The sequence below is a fragment of the Chiloscyllium plagiosum genome, chromosome 3 (assembly GCF_004010195.1).
Source record: "Chiloscyllium plagiosum isolate BGI_BamShark_2017 chromosome 3, ASM401019v2, whole genome shotgun sequence".
Classification (NCBI taxonomy): domain Eukaryota; kingdom Metazoa; phylum Chordata; class Chondrichthyes; order Orectolobiformes; family Hemiscylliidae; genus Chiloscyllium; species Chiloscyllium plagiosum.
The window spans coordinates 50676630-50695388 of NC_057712.1; the positions used below are offsets into that span (position 1 = coordinate 50676630).

At 44.9% G+C, this 18759-nt stretch overlaps 1 protein-coding gene across 1 annotated transcript in view; it reads right to left on the reverse strand.

The window, feature by feature from the left end:
* The window catches only part of col9a1b (collagen, type IX, alpha 1b), a 149970-nt gene extending 132290 nt beyond the window's left edge, over window positions 1-17680 (reverse strand). Inside the window, exons 1-4 of the mRNA XM_043681717.1 lie at window positions 17526-17680; window positions 16261-16323; window positions 16004-16039; window positions 15823-15885 (exon numbers count right to left, since the gene is read on the reverse strand). Coding sequence (XP_043537652.1) covers window positions 15823-15885; window positions 16004-16039; window positions 16261-16323; window positions 17526-17603 — 240 coding nt within the window. The 5' untranslated portion in view covers window positions 17604-17680. The remainder of the gene's footprint in view (window positions 1-15822; window positions 15886-16003; window positions 16040-16260; window positions 16324-17525) is intronic.
* Between the last annotated feature and the right edge of the window lie 1079 nt (window positions 17681-18759).

The following is an 18759-nucleotide window of genomic DNA, read 5'->3' on the forward strand; positions in this document are numbered from 1 at the left end:
TCGGCCCAACAAGTTCATACTGACCCTCCAAAGCACAACATTTACCCCTTCACCTAACCAACACATTTTAGAACTGTGGGAGGAAACCCACACAGACACAGGGAGAATGTGCAACCTCCACACAGTCAGTCAACCTAAATGTTGTATTTTAGGTGCTTATCAAGCTTTATTCCAGAATCTTCAGCCAGGAAAAGCATCCTCTCAGCATTCTCCCTGTGAAATCCTCTAAGAATGCTGTACACTTTTCCTTGTTCTTCACTGCTAAGTATCAACATGTTCTAAAGACAAGCTCTCTTTGTACCCCAGAAATCAATCTAGTCACCTGTAGTTGTGTTTTTTAAATTCATTTGTGGGATGTGGGCATTGCTGGCTGGCCAGCATTTATTGCTTATCCCTAGTTGTCCTTGAGAAGGTGGTATTGAGCTGCCCTCTTGAACCACTGCATTGGGTTGTCTCCCTCCCCCATTAGGGAGGGAATTCCAGGATTCTGATCCAGCAACAACGAAGGAACAGCAATATATTTGCAAGTCAGGATGGTGAAAGGCTCGCAGGGGAAATTGAAGGTGGTGTTCCGACATATCTGCTGACTTTGTCCTTCTAGATGAAAGTGGTCATGGGTTTGGAAGGTGCTGTCTGAGGATGTTTCGTGAATTTCTGAAGTGCATCTTGTCGATAGTAACACTGCTGCTACTGAGCATCGGTGGTGGGGAGAGTGGATGTCGTGCCAATCCAGTGGGCTTCCTTCAGCTGGATGGTGTCAAGCTTCTTGAGTTGGGGCTGCAATCATCCAGGCAAATGGGAGTATTCCATCACACTCCTGACTTGTACTTTGTAGATGGTGGATAGGCTTTAGGAAGTCAGGTGGTGAGTTGCTCACTGTAGAATTCCTTGCTTCTGATCTGTTCTTGTAGCCACAATGTTTATGTGGTGAATCCAGTTGAGTCTCTAGTCAATAATAACCCACAAGTTGCTGATAGTGGGGGATTCAGTGATAGTAACACCATTGAATGCCAAGGGGCTGTGGTTAGATCATCTCTTATTCATGATAGTTAAAGCCTGGCATTTATGTGGTGTGAATGTTACTTGCCACTTGTCAGCCCAACTGGATATTGTGCAGATCTTGTTGCATTTGTACATGGACTACTTCAGTATCTAAGGAGTCACAAATGGTGCTGAACACTGCAATCATTGGCAAACATCCCTACTTCTGATCTTATGATCGAGGGAAGGTCATTAATGAAGCAGCTGAAGATTTCTGGGCCTAAGACACTACGCTGAGGAACTCCTGCAGAGATGTCCTGGATCTGAGGTGACTGACTTCCAACAACTATGACCATCTTCCTATGTGCCAGGTATGACTCTAACCACTGGAGAGTTTGCCGCCGATATTCATTGATTCCAGTTTTGCTCAATGCCACACCCAGTCGAATGCAGCCTTGATGTCAAGGGCTGTAACTCTCATCTCATCTCTGGAATTCAGCTGTCCATGTTTGGACCAAAGCTGCAATGAGATCAGGAGCTGAGTGGCCCTGGCAGAACCCAAACTGGGGTCACTAAGCAAGTACTGCTTGATAGCATTGTTAATGACACCTTCTATCACTTTACTGATGATCAAGAATAGACTGATGGGATGGTAATTGGCTGGGTTGGATGTATCCTGCTTTTTTATGTGCTGGACATACTTGGGCAATTTTCCACATTGTTGAGTAGATGCCAGTGTTGTAACTGTATTGGAACAGCTTGGCTGGGGGGCAGCAAGTTCTGGAGCACAAGTCGTCAGTAATATTGCATAATGTCAGGGCCCGGAGCTTTTTCAGTATCCAGTGTCTCCAACCATTTCCTGATATCAATTGAATTGGCTGAAGACTGGTATCTGTAATGCTGGGGTCTACTGGAGGAGGCTGAGATGGATCATCCACTTGGCGCTTCTGGTTGAAAATTGCTGTGAAAGCCTCAGCCTTTTATTTTGAATTGATGTTCTGGGCTCTTCCATCATTGCAGATGGGGATATTTATGAAGCTGCCTCCTCCAGAGACTTGTTTAATCATACATCACCATTCACGACTGGATGTGGCAGAGATTAGCTCTGTTCCATTGATTGTGGGATTGTTTAGCTCTGTCTATCATTTGCTGCTTATGCTGTTTGGCATCCAAGTAGTCCTGCTTGGTGGCCTCACCAGGTTAACACCTCACCTTCAGGTATGCCTGGTTATGCTCCTAGCATGCCCTCTTGCACTCTCCTTCGAACCAGGGTTGATCCCCTAACTTGATGGTAATGGTATATGCCGGGCCATGAGGTTACAGGTTGCGCTGCATTACAATTCTGCTGTGTTTGAAGGCCCACAGTGCCTCATACATGGCCATTGTTGAGTTGCTAGATCTGTTCAAAGTCTGTCCCATTTAGCACGTGACAGTGCAACACAACATGATGGAGGTTATTCTCAATGTGAAGGTGGGACTTCATCTCCAAAAAGAGTCTGCAGTGGTTGCTCTTACCAATATTGTCATGGACAGATGCATCTGCAGCTGGCAGATTGGTAAGAATGAAGTCAAGTATGTTTTCCTTATTGCTGGTTCCCTCACCACAAGTAGCAAGACTTCCTTCCTTTCATTCTCCAATGCCCTTATTATGAAGTCTAACATATGCGGTATGGTTGCTCTATGGTTAGCACTGCTGCCTCACAATGCCAGGGACCTGGGTTCAATTCCAGCCTTGGGTGACTGTCTGTGTTGAGTTTGCACATTCTCGCGGTGTCTGTGTGGGGTTCCTCCTGGTGCTCCAGTTTCCTCCCACAATCCAAAGATGTGCAGGTTAGGTGAATTGGCCAAGCTAAATTGTCCATAGTGTTCAGGGATGTGTAGGTTAGGTGCATTAGTCAGGGGTAAACGTAGAATAATCAGGTAGTGGAATTGGTCTGGGTGGGTTACTCTTTGGAGGGTCACAGTGGATTTGTTGGGCCTAATGGCCTAGTCCACACTGAAGGGATTCTCTGATATGCTACTTGATTTCCAGATTGCTTTGTATATCTAATGTCGATAAAGTGTGGTGTTAGACAACGCACTGCAGGTCAAGCAGCATCCAAGGAGCAAGAGAGTCGACGTTTCAGCGCAAGACCCATCTTCATATTTAATGCTAATGTTGCATTGCTGAATATGGATGGTGCATGCTGTGAGTTATGATTAAGACTAGTTGATGTTAGAAGGAACACATTTATACATACTCAAATGTTTCCACTCTTTTTAGGTTAAGAATTTTTAAAAACTTATTGTTGTTCTTTTGGTTGTATTTCAGCCTCATGCTCCTGATCTTTAGGCAACCAGACAGCAACTCAGGAAAGTCAGTGGACTGCCTCATGGGCCTGTTTCTGGGCCTAGCTAAAGGAGCCAACAACAGATCCAGCAAGAAACATCAGAGTTCCTGACTGCCTGCCCCTCTTCCACAGCTACTTCATGAGCAGGTGTTCTTGGAAAGAAAGATTGCTGTGGCCCCACACCTTTGAAGCCTTTCGAGAAAAAGAGATGGTACCAAAAGGGCTGGAGTGTATTATTTCCCCCTCTAATTCTATTTTGATTAGTTCCCTTCCTTGTTTTTCTACCTTTCCACCTTTTGTATTATAAGAGCAAATTACTGCACATGCTGGAATCCACACTAAGAACAAAAAATGCTGAAAATCACAGCAGGTCAGGCAGCACCTATGGACAGAGAGCAAGCCAATGTCTTGAGTTAGTGAGTTTTGAGATTTGTAGCTCAGGTTGAGGTTCTGGATGTAAGTTTGCTGGCTGAGCTGGAAGGTTCGTTTTCAGATGTTTCGTCAGCATATTAGGTAACATCATTAGTGAGCCTTCGGTGAATGTCTTGAGTCTTTTCATAGCTGAAGTGAAGTGTGGAGTGGGCAGCATTTCTGCAATAGTAGGGGTTGGAGTTCTCGGGGAGAAAGACTGCCGAGACTGCAGATTAAGTGATTGGAATGTGAGGGTGGCAGAACAATGGTGTGTCTAATTGTCAGACTGGAAAGAACAGATAGTCTCACTGGATTTGGGGGAGAAGAGAGAGGACATGGTGACAGGGAATGCAAGAATCCCTTTCTGCCTCCCCAGAGGTCACTCATCCCCAAACCCAGTCCTTGCTGTTTTTTCACTATTTCCTGACCTGCCTCTCTCTGCAGCTGAACAGACTGTCCTCAGCAAAGGACTCCGCTTCATACCCTTATGCTCCCACTTCAATGAATTTTGAGCTTGCCATGATGTTGAACTGTTTTTTCCACCACCTCCACCTCCGCACTCACTTCTTCAGGCAGGAATGACTCCCACCTCCATTCCACTAATCCTTTCACATATCTCCAATATTCCCATCGAATCATAGAATCCCTATAGTGTGGAAGCAGGCCAATTGACCCAACTAGTCCACATTGACCCTCTGAAGAGTAACCCACCTAGGCCTATTCCCCTACCTGATTATTCTACATTTACCCCTAACCTACACATCCCTGAACACCATGGGCAATTTAGTGTGGGCAATTCACCTAACCTGCACAACTTTGGACTATGGGAGGAAACCATAGCAACCGGAGGAAACATACGCAGACACAGGGAGAATATGCAAAATCCACACAGACAGTCACCTGAGGCTGGAATTGAACCTGGGTCCCTGGCACTGTGAGGCAGCAGTGCTAACCCTCCACTTGGACTCTTTCCCCTGGCCTTTTACCTACCCTTGATCCCTTCACCGAAAACTGTGTCAGCGTGACATCAGCCATCTCAATTTCTCTGCTCCTTTCACCCACTCTGACCTGTCCCCTTCTTAAATTGCTGCTTCCTACTTTGCTTTCTTCTTCCTACTTCCCCCTGGACCATGACCCAACATTCAAACATCAAGCCACTGTTGCCAAGACTGTCACCAACCTGATTACCTCTGGAGATTTTAGCCCCAATTCCTCCAACATTATAGTCTCCCAACCCCAAACAGCCCACTTCTACCTCTTTCCCAAAATCCACAAACCAGACTGTCCTGGTAGGCCCACCATATCAGCCTGTTCCTGCCTCACCAAGCTAATTTCCCCCTACATTGACTCTATCTTCTCTCTGCATTTGTCCAGACGCTGCCCACCTACATCTGTGATTCCTCTGATGCTCTCTGCCATATTGACAATTTTCAGTTCACTGACCCTAACTGCCTCCTCTTCATCATGATTGTCTAATCCCTCTATACCTCCTCTCCCCAACAGAACAATCTCTGAGCTCTCAGCTTCTTCCTCGACCAGAGGCCTGTAGACTTCCAATCCACTCCCACTTACCTCACCTGGCTGAACTTGTTCTCTCACTGAACAATTTCTCCTTTAATTCATCTCACTTCTGTCAAGTCAAAAGAGTGGTTATGAGCACCCACAGGGATCCCAGTTACGCCTGTCTCTTTATGGAGTAGGTACAAAGAACAAAGAACGATACAGCACAGGAACAGGCCCTTCAGCCCTCCAAGCCAGCACATTTTGCCCTTCCGTACTAAAAGTATCTTCACTTAAAGGATCAGTATTCCTCTACTCCCTTCCTATTTATGTATTCCTCCAGTGCTTCTTGAATGCAACTATTGTGTCTGCTTCCACTACCACCTCTGGCAGTACGTTCCTGGCACTCTCCACCCCTTGTGTGAAAAACTTGCCTCACTAATCTCTTTTAAACTTCCTCCTACACTTCGAACCTGTGTCCCCTAGTAATTGACCCCTGCACCCTGGGAAAAAGCCTCATACTTTCCACTCTATCCATGCCATTTCTTCTGTTAAGCCACCCATCAACCTCCTGCATTCCAGTGAAAAAAAAGCACCAGTCTCTACAACCTTTCTTCATAGCTAAAATCACCATATCAGGCATCAACCTGGTAAGCCTTTTGCCTACCCACTCCAAAGCATCCACATCCTACTGGTAGTGTGATGACCAGAAATGTACGCAATATTCCTTGTGTGGCCTAAATGTAGTTCTATGAAGTTGCAGCATAACTTGCCTATTCTTATACTCAATGCCCAGGCCAATGAAGGCAAGCATGCCATAGGCCTTTTTCATTACCTTATCTACCTGCGCTGCCATCTTCAGTGAACTGTGGACCTGCATATCTCGATCCCTTTGCATTTCAACACTCATATGGGTTCTCCCATTCACTGTATAATTTCCACCTGTACTTGACCTTCCAAAATGCATCACCTCAAATTTGTCTGGATTAAACGCCATCTGCCATTTCTTTGCCCAGGCCTCGAACTGATCTATATTCTGTTGTATCTTCTGACGATCTTCCTCATTATCCGCAACTCCACCAATCTTTGTTTCGTCTGCAAATTTACTGATAAGACAGCTACGTTTTGCTCCAAATCATTTATGTAGATCACAAACAGCAGATGTCCCAGCACTGATCCCTGTGGAACACCAGTAATCACAGCCCTCCATTCTGAAAAGCATCCTTTCATCACTACCCTCTGTCTCCTGTGACTAAGTCAGTTCTGTATCCATCTTGCCAGCTCATCCCTGATGCCATGTAACTTCATCTTTTGTACCAGACTGCTATAAGGGATCGTGTCAAAGGCTTTACTGAAGTACATGTCGACATCAATTGCCTTCCCCTCAACCATTTTCGTCACCTCAACAAACTCGATCAAGTTAGTGAGGCAAGGCCTCCGCACACAAAACCCATGCTGTGTATGTGGAACAATCCTTGTTCCAATCCTACACTGGCCCCTCCCAAAGCTCTTTTCTCAGTGCATCAATGAATGTTTCAATACCACTTCATGATACTGCCTGAACCTTAAAAAATCTCTTCATTTTGCCTCTAATTTCCACCCCTCTGTAACTTTCACATGGTCCATCTCTGAAACTTACCCTCCTTTCCTTGACCTCTCAATCTCCATCTTGTGGAAGAAACTGTCCACTGCCACCCACTATAAAGCCACTGATTCCCATAGCTGTTTTCACTGCAGCTCTTCATACCCCACACCCTGTAAGGATTCCATCCCATTCTCCCAGTTTCTTCGCCCTCATCGTATCTATTTGGATGATGCCAGCTTCCAAAACAGTGTTGCTGACATGGCTTCCTTCTTCCATAAACATGGTTTCCTGCCCACTGTGATTGACATGGCCCTCAACTGCATCCAACCTATCATCCGTTTCTTCTACCCTTGCACTTTCCCATTACTCACAACAGGTCCCTCTTAACCTCACTTTTCATTCCACCAGTCTCAGCATTCAAAGGCTCATCCTCCTCATTTCAGATGTCAGTAGTAGCCACCAACAAACACATCTTCCCCATACTTCCCCTGTCTGCATTTCACAGGAACCATTCCTTCAGGGACACCCTCATCCACCAACACCACCCTTCATTCCCACGGCACCTTCCCATATAACAGCAGAGGTGCAACACCAGCCCCTTTTGGGAAGTCTAATTCTAGAGTGAATTATACAGTAAATGGAGGAGCCTTGGGAAAAGTTGATGAGCAGAGAGATCTGGGAGTTCAGGTCCATTGTACCCCGAAGGTTGCTGCACAGGTGGATAGAGTGGTCAAGAGGGCATATGGTATGCTTGCCTTCATCGGACGGGGTATTGAGTATAAGAGCTATCAGGTCATGTTAAAATTGTACACGACTTTGGTTCGGCTGCATTTAGAATAATGTTTACAGTTCTGGCCGCAACATTCCCAAAAGGATGTGGACACTTTGGAGAGAATGCAGAGAAGGTTTACGAGGATGTTGCCTGGTATGGAAGGTGCTAGCTCCGAAGAGAGGTTGATAGGTTAGAAAAAAGGAGATTTAGGGGGGACCTGATTGAAGTTTACAATTCCCGCCTCAGATGACTGACTGCGTGGAGTTTGCACATTCTCCCCGTGTCTGCGTGGGTTTCCTCTGGGTGCTCCGGTTTCCTCCCACAGTCCAAAGATGTGCAGGTTAGGTGAATTGGCCATGCTAAACTGCCCGTAGTGCTAGGTGAAGGGGTAAATGTAGGGGTATGGGTGGGCTGCGCTTCGGCGGGTCGGTGTGGACTTGTTGGGCCGAAGGGCCTGTTTCCACATCGTAAGTAATCTAATCTAATCTATTCAAAATCATGAAGGGTATAGACAGGGTAGATAGAGGTAAGCTTTTTCCCAGGGTAAAGGATTCAATAACGAGAGGTCACACTTTCAAGGTGAGAGGTGAAAAGTTTAAGGGGGATACTTTACACAGAGAGTGGTAGGTGCCTGGAATGCATTGCCAGCAGAAGTAGTAGAGGCAGGCATGGTAGATTCATTTAAGATGCATCTGGACAGATGCATGAGTAGGTGAGGAATAGAGGGATAGAGATGCTTAGGAATTGGGCAGCAGGTTTAGACAGTAGATTTGGATCAGCTCAGACTTGGAGGGCAGAAGGACCTGTTCCTGGTCTGTAAACTTTCTTTGTTCTTTGTTCTTCACCTCCTCCTTGCTCACCCTCCAACTGCCTAAACAGTCTTTCCAAGTGAAGCAGCATTTCATCTGTACCTGCTCCAATTTAGTCTACTCTATTCACTGCACCCAATGTGGCCTACTCTACACTGGAGAAACCAAACACAGACTGGGCAACCACTTTGCAGAACACCTCCAGTCAATGTGCAGGCATGACCCCTGACCTTCCTGTTGCCAGTCTTTTTAACACAGCATCCTGCTCACATGACCTCTTGTGATGCTGCTTTGCTCCAGCCCAAACTGGAGGAATAATATCTCATCTTTAGGCAATTTACAACCTTCTGGACTTAATATTGAGTTCAAAACCTTCATATTGTGAACTCACTCCCATTTCTTCCCTTTCTTTTAGCTTTACTTCTTGCATTCTCTGTCACCATGATCTCTCTCCCCTCACCCTACTCCAGTGGTGTGTCTCACTGCCATACTGGAAAGAATAGATCTATTCTTTCCAGTATGGTAGTTAGATACATCATTGTTCTGCATTCTCACATTCCATTCACGTAATCTGCAATATCAGCAGCCTTTCTCTTTCAGTACTCCAATCCCCTACTATTGCATAAATGCTATCCCCTGCACACTTCATGTCAACTCTGATGAAGAGTCATCTAGATTTAAATGTTATAGTGTTCTTTCTCTATAGATTCTACCTGACCTGCTGTGATTTCCAGCACTTTTGATTTCCGTATTTCATTTGTATTATGTGGGAGGACTGTGCTTATAGTGTTTGATGGTTTTTAATTGGTCACGTGCATGATATAGTGGTGGGTTTCTTAATGAAAAGAGAATTTCCACTGGGCAAGTTGCTAATAAAAATTGCAGGATCTGTATGTTGTACCGAGGAATGTGAATAAACATATGTAGAAGAGAGACAAGTTCCTGCTTCCTTCTTTGACTTTTTTTAATGTTACATGGAAGTTTTAGATAAATACTTGTGACATTAACAACTTCATATTGGCCTTCTGAGGGTCATCAATAAGGACACCAAAATGTCTCTCTGAATCTCAACATTTGCCAGTCGCTCACTTTTTAAAGAATACACTGTTTCTCCATTCTGAATTCCAAAGTGATTAATATCATGTTATCCCATGCTATATTCTGTTTGCTATATTCGTGACCAATCACTTTGCAGGTCTAATTCACTTTGCAGTCCCTTCATAGAAGCTTACAATTGTTACAGCAACAAATAGGTCATTCAGCCCACTGTGTACATGCTGGGCCTTTGAAACAGTAATTCATCAAGTACCATTCTCCCATCTTCTGCCCATATCCCCATGCACTCTTCCTTTTGTGATAATAATCCAAGTCCTTTTGGAAAACCATGAATGACTCTAGTTCCACAACATTGTTGGGAACCATACTCCAAATGCTGACCACTCACTGTATGGAAAAGATTTTTCTCAAGCCACCGTTGTTTCTTTTGCCAATTCCCTTAACTGTGTGCCCATTGGAGTCAACACCTTCAATTTATGTCATTCCCACTTTCCAGGTGTTCATATTAATCCAGTCACATATTTCAAGTTATTGGACACCCATTGACTCTGACATTTCTGCAATGATTCATTCCGCGCATTCTAAGCAGTCTACTGAAACTAAACCACACCAAAATGTTTCTATTTCGTAATATCACAGTTGCTGGTGATAATTAGATAGCCAAGGAAAGCCAAGGGCTCAAGGCCTCCCTGGTGAAGTGAAGCATTACCACTGGCAGCTGGAAATAACTGGCCCAAGACTGTCCAAAGTAGAAGAGCAGCATCCTGGATGGCATCGAGCACCTTGAGACTTGCCATTGGGAGAAAGCCGAAGCCAGGCAAAAACATCATAAGGAGCCCACTACCATACCAATGCCCAACCTACCCCTTCCTACAATCACCTTTAGTCCCAAGTGTGGCAGAGTCTATCAGATTGTATAGCCACCTATGGGCTCACCCTGAGAGTGGAAGAGAGTCATCCTTGTCTGCGAGGCACCATCAATAATGATGATGAGATAGCCCAGACTTATTGCAAGGAAGTATTCCCGCTGCTTCAAGTCATACACCTGAAGCCAACTATATCTTTCCATTTATAAAAACATAGTACTGAATAAGAAAAGGTCATTTGGTCCATAAATCTTTTCCTCCACTGATCTTGTGTCAAGATTTGCCCAACCTGGATCCCTTTCTAAAAGAGGAGAAAGTGAGGACTGCAGATGCTGGAGATCAGAGCTGAAAATGTGTTGCTGGAAAAGCGCAGCAGGTCAGGCAGCATCCAAGGAACAGGAGAATCGACATTTCGGGCATAAGCCCTTCTTCAGGGCTGATTCCTGAAGGGCTTATGCCCAAAACGTCGATTCTCCTGTTCCTTGGATGCTGCCTGACCTGCTGCGCTTTTCCAGCAACACATTTTCAGCTCCCTCTCTAAAAGATCCTGGTGTAGTGATGGTGAGCTACATGTGTTCTAGACTGTTTCACCTTCAATCAAGCCACTCCATGTGAAGCTTTACATTAGTGTAGCCACCTTGGATGCTGCCTGACCTGCTGCGCTTTTCCAGCAACATTTTCAGCGCCCTCTCTAAAAGATCCTGGTATAGTGATGGTGAGCTACATGTGTTCTAGACTGTTTCACCTTCAATCAAGCCACTCCATGTGAAGCTTTACATTAGTGTAGCCATGTTCCAGATCACATGCAACAGCTGGAGCTATCTACCCACCCCAGCAACCGAAAGATACCAGCAGAATACTTACACACCTACTGGCACAAATTGCCACCCTTCGCCAAGCAACATTAGTAAGTAGGCCTTTTGTGGCATCTTTGTGCCATTATGCTCTGAATAAATAAAATTTAACCAAACCAGTGACATGTTTTATGAGAACCCCAATTCCTACATCCTTTAGGAAGCTTGGCAGGACTCAGCCATTTCATTGCCCATGTCTATTTTGCATTGTCACAAAAACTTTCGGTGACTTTACTCCATTGCACTACAAGAGACTCTATGCATTTGCATGCCCCATCCCTTCATACCTTTCATTAACAGAAATTTAACAATCTCAAATTCAATACAAATAATTGAAATTCATGTCTCCCTTCCATTCCTGAAAATTGGGATACAGTTCTTCATGAGTTGGCACTCCCTAGTGATCTTATCTGATCAATTCATTTCTCGTCAGTATTAACATTTTTATTAAAAGTGTTGAAGGGAGAAATTCACAGCAAATGTTTGTAACAGTTTCATTCAACAACTAATCTAGTGGAAATATCAACTTTGGATACCTTTCCCTGAATGAAGGCATACAGACTTCCCAGCACTCTTCTAAGCCATCAGACTCAATGGGTCAGCACCTCTTACTATGCAGCATCTGTCATCCTTCATCTGTCATTTGATTTTAATTAGTGATCAGATGTTAGGCATTCTAACCAATTAATGGATTGAGTCAGGGAATTAGCACAAAGACCAGTGGCGCAAATTTTAATGCCTGCAATCCCACATTCCCACCCCCACTGGGCCATCAAAGTCCTGTCCAGGAGCAATGAACTCAGCTGTGATAGCTTTACGCACACTCTAGAATGCATTAAAGCCAAAAAATCTTCCAAATGTCCATTCCCATATCACTTCAGCATAGTGCCAAGAGTTATAACTCCAGTTTATGATAATAGTATATATTTTGAACATATCATAACAGTTTCCATTTCTCCCTTCATTGGCTCAGATTCCATTAACCAATTTGGGAAATGTAGGCAACATCCAGGACTGAACTAGCAGCTACTTTAGAGCAGACACAGGAGCAGCAGGATCTAAAAGTGGGTGCATTTTAATATTAACTTAATATTTTCTAAAATCTCCAGTGGCAATTATTATTCAAATAAATTATATACCACAGCAACAAAATGAAATTTTCAGGGACAAGGCAGCTGTTCAAAAGAAATTACCTATTATCAGTCCATTAGAACCTCCTGAATGCAACCATTCTATACGTCCCTGTTTTAATAGGGAATATTGGGTAGGTCCATACCAGGGATTTCAATGCCATATTTATCAACATGAGTTGCAAATGTATATCCTGTGAAGAAATGGGAAATCTCTTATATCTAATATCTCTAATCATTTTTGGATTTCCTTTTTTGTAAATATCAGAAATTGGTGATTGATTTTCTTCATAATAGCAGTCAGTGCAGAGAGCCTGGCTGGTATTCCCAACAACACCTCATACTTAAATAGCAATTTTAACGTTATGAAACATCCCAAGGTGCTCCATAGGAATGTTATAACAAAAGATGACCCTGAGCTATGAGAAGATACTTGGTCAGATAACCAAGATCTTGGTCAAGGTGGCAAATATCTCAAATCATGGAAAGTGAGGTAAAAAGGCAGAGGGAAGGTATTCAGAGACGTACGGCTCTGCAACTGAAGGCGATGACCATGTTAAATTGCCCTGTGTGCAGGATGTACAAGCTAGCTTGATTAGCCATGATAAATGCGGGGTTACAGTAATAGGGTGGGTCTGGGTGTAATGGTCTTCGGGAGGTCAGTGCAGACTCAATGGGCTGAATGGCCTCTTTTAGCATTGAGGGATTATATGATTCTATATGATAGAAATTACCCACAGCCAATTCCTGCAGAGACCAATAGATTTTTCTGATTACTCAAATTCAAAAACAATGGTTACATTTGAATGCCCGAGTCCAGGTAGCCAGGGTTTTCATTGTGGGAAGCTCGGCCACTGCAAATCTATTGCAGTGTGCAGATTGACTGTACCATAGTTTTATCATGTGGTGGGTCCTTGGCTTGATTTTAAAATAATCTTGTGGGTCACACATTGTCACTATAATGGATGGTGTGACGTCACAGCCAAAAGCAGCCTTAAACAAAACATTCACACCAACACTCATTCGTTAACATCTTATCACAACATTACACAGGCCAACACCAGTGGGCGGCACGGTGGCACAGTGGTTAGCACTGCTGCCTCACAGCGCCAGAGACCCGGGTTCAATTCCCGCCTCAGGCGACTGACTGTGTGGAGTTTGCATAGGTAAGGGGTAGATGTAGGGGTATGGGTGGGTTGTGCTTCGGCGGGGCAGTGTGGACTTGTTGGGCCGAAGGGCCTGTTTCCACACTGTAAGTAATCTAAAAAACCAGGGACAAAATAACAATATGAAACAGGCCTAGACCAGGGGACATTATGATGTGGAGGTGCCAGTGTTGGGCTGGGTGCATGAAGTCAGACAACATCAGGTTATAGTCCTACAAGTTTATTTGAAAACACAAGCTTTTGGACCGGTGCCCCTTTGTCAGGTAAAGTCACATTTGGTATGACTCCAGAAATTTACAGTGTACTAGCTGCCTGAGTGGTAACAATATGAAACTGGAAAACTATAAACCTGATACAATCCATCATCAGGGATTACTATTACAACAGGAGGCAGGCCATCACCAGGAGACACCCTAACAACGTAAGACAGGCCATCACCAGGAGACACTAAAACGATGTGAGACAGAACAACATCAGTGGACACCAAATCAATGTGAGAAGGTCAACACCGGGGATACTAAAACAATATGAGACAGGCCAACACCTGGCAACAGTATAACAACACCAGAGGAGAATATAACAACATACCACAGGCCAACACCAGAGGACACTTTAACAACTCAAAGACAGTGCAATACCAGGGGCCACTTTATCAATTTGAGTTAGGCCATCACCAGGGGACACTATAACAATATGAGAGAGGCAAAACACCAGGGGATGTAAGATGTAGAAGAAGAAATAGTCATGATTTAGAGATGCCGGTGTTGGACTGGGGTGTACAAAGTTACAAATTACACAACACCAGGTTATAGTCCAACAGGTTTAATTGGAAGCACTAGCTTTCAGAGCGGCGCTCCTTCATCAGGTGGCTGTCACAACCACCTGATGAAGGAACGGCGCTCCGAAAGCTAGTGCTTCCAATTAATCCTGCTGGACTATAACGTGAAGCAGAAAGGAGGTTCGGCCAATTAAGTCGGCTCTGCTCTTCAATCAGATCTCAGCTGGTGTAATAATCCTCTATTCTCCATTGTAATTGATCATACTTAACAATCTCTTAATCTGTCTATATCCCTCTGCAAACTCTTTTTGTCATCCTTACCTCTTGTCTTCCCACTTATTTTTGTGTCATCTGAAAACTTAGCTACAGTACATTTGCTCTCCCCACTCACGTCATTAATGTATATTGTAAATAATTGTGGACCCAAAACTGATCCTAATGGCACTCCATTAGTTACAGGTTTCCATCATTAGCCAATCCTCTATGCATGCTAATTTACTACCTCCAACACTGTGGGTTCTTAAGTTGCTTTACACGCAGTATCTAATTGATTGAGTTTTGGCAATCTAAATATATTATATCCACTGCTTCCTCTTTATCTAACCTGCTCATTACCTCCTCAAAGAACTGGAAGTAATTTCTCAGGCATGGTTTCCCTTTTGTGAAAGTTTGTGACTCTGCTTAATGGATCTCGTTGTGACTCTGGGACTTTTCCAGAATCAAAGGATTCCTAGAAGATTACTGCCAGTCCATCCACTATCACTGTTGCTACTTGTTTGAAAATCTAAGGTCTTATCGGCCCTTATAACCATTGGCACCCCAAATTTTCTTTCATGAAATCTATTGTGTTTATTGTCTCTTACCTCACTCCCCACCCATTCCTGAATGCCCCCACCCTCACAAGCCTTGGTGCCTTTTATTATTTAGTATTTCTTGCAGTATTATTAATAATCTCTGACAGGGCCAAGAGACTTACCCTCCTGCTCAGTGAGCCAGAAAGGTTCCCATCAGGAAACATCCTGCCTGTTGCTCTGAGGACCACAGAAGGCACCCATACCGGGGCCAGGGAGAACACAGCCCCTCTCCAACAAGTGGGAAATATCCCTTTGCCATCTAAGTGCAAAAGGGAACACCCCCCTCATATGAGGGCCAAGGAACAGTTCCCTCATGGGGAGGAGGGGGTGGAGAGAAAGGGGAAGGGAAAACTCTATTCATCTGGACACCAGAGAACAGTCCCCTCTTCTAGGAGTCCAGAAAAACAACCCCCTTATCTGCTGGCCAGAGAACACCCCAACCCCTCTGAGGACCAGCGGTATGATTCACTCCCTGGAGAGAGGTCTAGCTCCAGTGGTAATGCAGCCAGGCTGACAGCTGCCATTTTCTGAGGACACCCTTTTGGGCTGTGTGCGGCAGAAAGTCGTCTCGTTTTTCTTTTAAACAGACCATCGACGCAATGAAGCTCCTGATGATGGGAGGGTGGCGTGGAAGAAGCTGGAACTGGCAACGGTCAGGCTGTGAGCGCAATATGAGATCAACAAAGAGCCAGTATCACCCTCCCCCCACCACCAACAAACTGGTACTTACATCTTGTCCCGGGGGTCCCACCAATCCGGCCGAGCCTCTTGTACCGGCGTCACCTTTGGGACCCTGCGTGAATTTCAGCGAGAGAATGAATGAATGAGAGAACAATATCCTCCTGCCAAAGACGCGCTGTATGCGCCCCTTCCCTCGCCACAGGCTGCTGAGAAACAGAGACGGCACTTACCGGTGGACCCTGGGATCCATCTGGACCTCGGTCTCCCTAAATAAAACAACAGGGCAGATTGAAATACTGGGAACAACGGTCATTCCCTCCATAGGGAGAAGAAGGGGTTGGTTTGGGGAGGGTGACAGCCGGATAGGGGAAGGCGAGAGCGAGGGAGGCAAGGATGATTGAGAGAGGAAGGGAAAGCGGGAAAGTGAGGAGAGCACGGTGGGGGAGTGGGGACGAGCCGCTGCTGCCAACTTTGTCCAATGACTTACGTCAATGCCATCCACTCCCGGGACTCCGGCCGGACCTGGGAGAGCGGAATCACCTGGTGAAACCTGCGTTTCCAAACAGTTTTCAAAGAAACAGGACATTAATTTAAAAACAATGTGCGTGCAGCACCGAATCAGAGCTATTTCATGACAGTGTATGGAGCAATTATGTAGAAAGTATGATAGAGCCATTGAGGTTTCTTTCGGAGAATTAATCCTCAATATTCCTGCTCTGCTTCAATAAATCCTCCCTGTTAACACGTTCCCACACACACTCACAAAGCCAAACTGTCTCAGTCTTTGCCTGAACTCTTCCGACAGCGCAGGCAAGCGAAGAGAAGGGATAATTTCTCTGAGTGTTTACATGTTGCAAACTGAAACTATGCGCTGACAGAGAATGGACAGGGTAAGTTACAAACCTGAAGGCAAACTCGGGAAGCATCCTGTTAGACCTCTCCCCGGCTACCTGCCCGTCCACCAAGTCTCAAATTCTGGATTAGTGGTGCGGAAGAGCACAGCAGTTCAGGCAGCATCCGAGGAGCAGTAAAATCGACGTTTCGTGCAAAAGCCCTTCATCAGGAATACTGCTCCTCTGATGCTGCCTGAACTGCTGTGCCCTTCCAGCACCACTAATCCAGAATCTGGTTTCCAGCATCTGCAGTCATTGTTTTTACCCACCAAGTCTCAAAGCCGGGTGATCAGCCAACTGCATGTTGGAGGACTTGTGTAGCGCATTGGTACTGCCCCTAAGTCTGGCGAGAAGCTCTGGGTTCAGGTCCTACCTAATCCAGAGGGGTATAATAAAACTTCGAACAGGTTGATTAGGAAAATGGCTAAAAACTACCCAGTTTGTATAACCGCCAATGTCTTCGAAATAAAGCTAGATGTCCACCACTGTCCCTGGAGCACGTCCAGCCCATTCAAAGTATTACAACCCAACATCTAAGCCGTCCGGGAAATGAGCTGTGTCTGTCCCCGTTTTCATTGTCAATGAAACGGGGTTTCAATCATAATGCACACACTGCACTGAACATTGGTACTTTTGATGAAACTTCTTCAACTGCTTGGAATTCCTGAACAATCTCACTGAGAAATCAGATGTGGACAGCTAACCGCTTTCTGAACCATGGGAGCTCCAATGGATGGGGGCCCCAGCAACCTCCATAACGATTTCACCAACCGCACAGATCTACACCGCCCCAACCCCGGAAGATGTGCGCAAGTCTTTGCAGTATTTTATTGATCAAACGTATCGAAGGATCACTTACTTGTGTGAAACTGAGCCGCATTAACTGTAGAAAAAGCATTAGATACAAGAGCCCCCATTTGCTGTCCGAGCTCTCCATGGTTATCCAATGGCCCAGGGAAATGCTCTCTTGCCCGTTCTCTCCTCAGTGAACAAACTGACCACCCTCTCCAAGAAAATTCCCCCTCCGCTCCGCTTCACCCCCCTCCCCCAGACTCGGTATCGCATAGCAATTAGATCTCGTGTTTATTCGGATCCAACTTTCGGATTCTGATTGGAAACTTTGGTAAACACTGGGAGGAGTCCCAGGAGGGAGGAGTCATATCTACAAACTGCCTTTCCACAATTTCCCAACCCGTTTGCGATGCTGCAGTTAAAATAAGTCAGCAGCTTGTGCGAACCTGGGGAGTGCTTGAATGCTGCCGAGGCTGTTCTCTTACGCACTGGAAGTTCAGAGCAAGTTTCGTAGTGGATCGTAGGGAATCACCAGACGCTGAAACTCGAACCTGAAGCCGAGAGAAGAGCATCATACCGATGGTCAGGCACGGTCTTCTCCAGCTTACTAACTCTGGACAGCAACTGATTCCTGCACTGTGCAAGGTCTTATTTTACCGCCAAAACTCCTTGTACGCCTGTGTTTTTTTCCGCTAGAGATAAAACATTTTACTTTTAACGTAAAATGAAAAGAATTACCGACTAAATAGGGGAATCATTTTACCGAGTCATAGGAATAGTGTGAAGGGCTTGCAGTATAAGGCTACTTGAATTTCTCCAGCAGCTTTCCACTGTACAATTAAAATACTTGCGTACAATATCGCAAAATTAATACAGTCTTATATCATTACATTGAGGCAGCACGGCTGCTTGTATCCGTGTCAGCGTTCTGCCCAACTAATCCCACTCCCTTGCTCCAAAGTCTAAGGCAATTTCTTCTCTTCAAGGTGTGTCCAATGCTTTATTTATTCACAGTACAGAAGGGACCTTGTGGCTCATGTCCCTGCCTCTGGGTCAAAATTCAAGGTTCAAGTCCCTTTTCCAGGAGGTGTGCTCAAATAGGTATGTTCAATAATATTTTCCAAAAGCGTAGGTTGCAATTAAAAAAGTATCAACACCAATTTGATATTATCAATGAAGGGTCTTTCTCTTTAACACATTTGACATTTGTGTGCTATGGGTCATGCAGACACTAATAACCTCTATCAGGACCCTTTCACATCTATGAGATATTTCACACCATCCTGAAGGAAAATAATTTT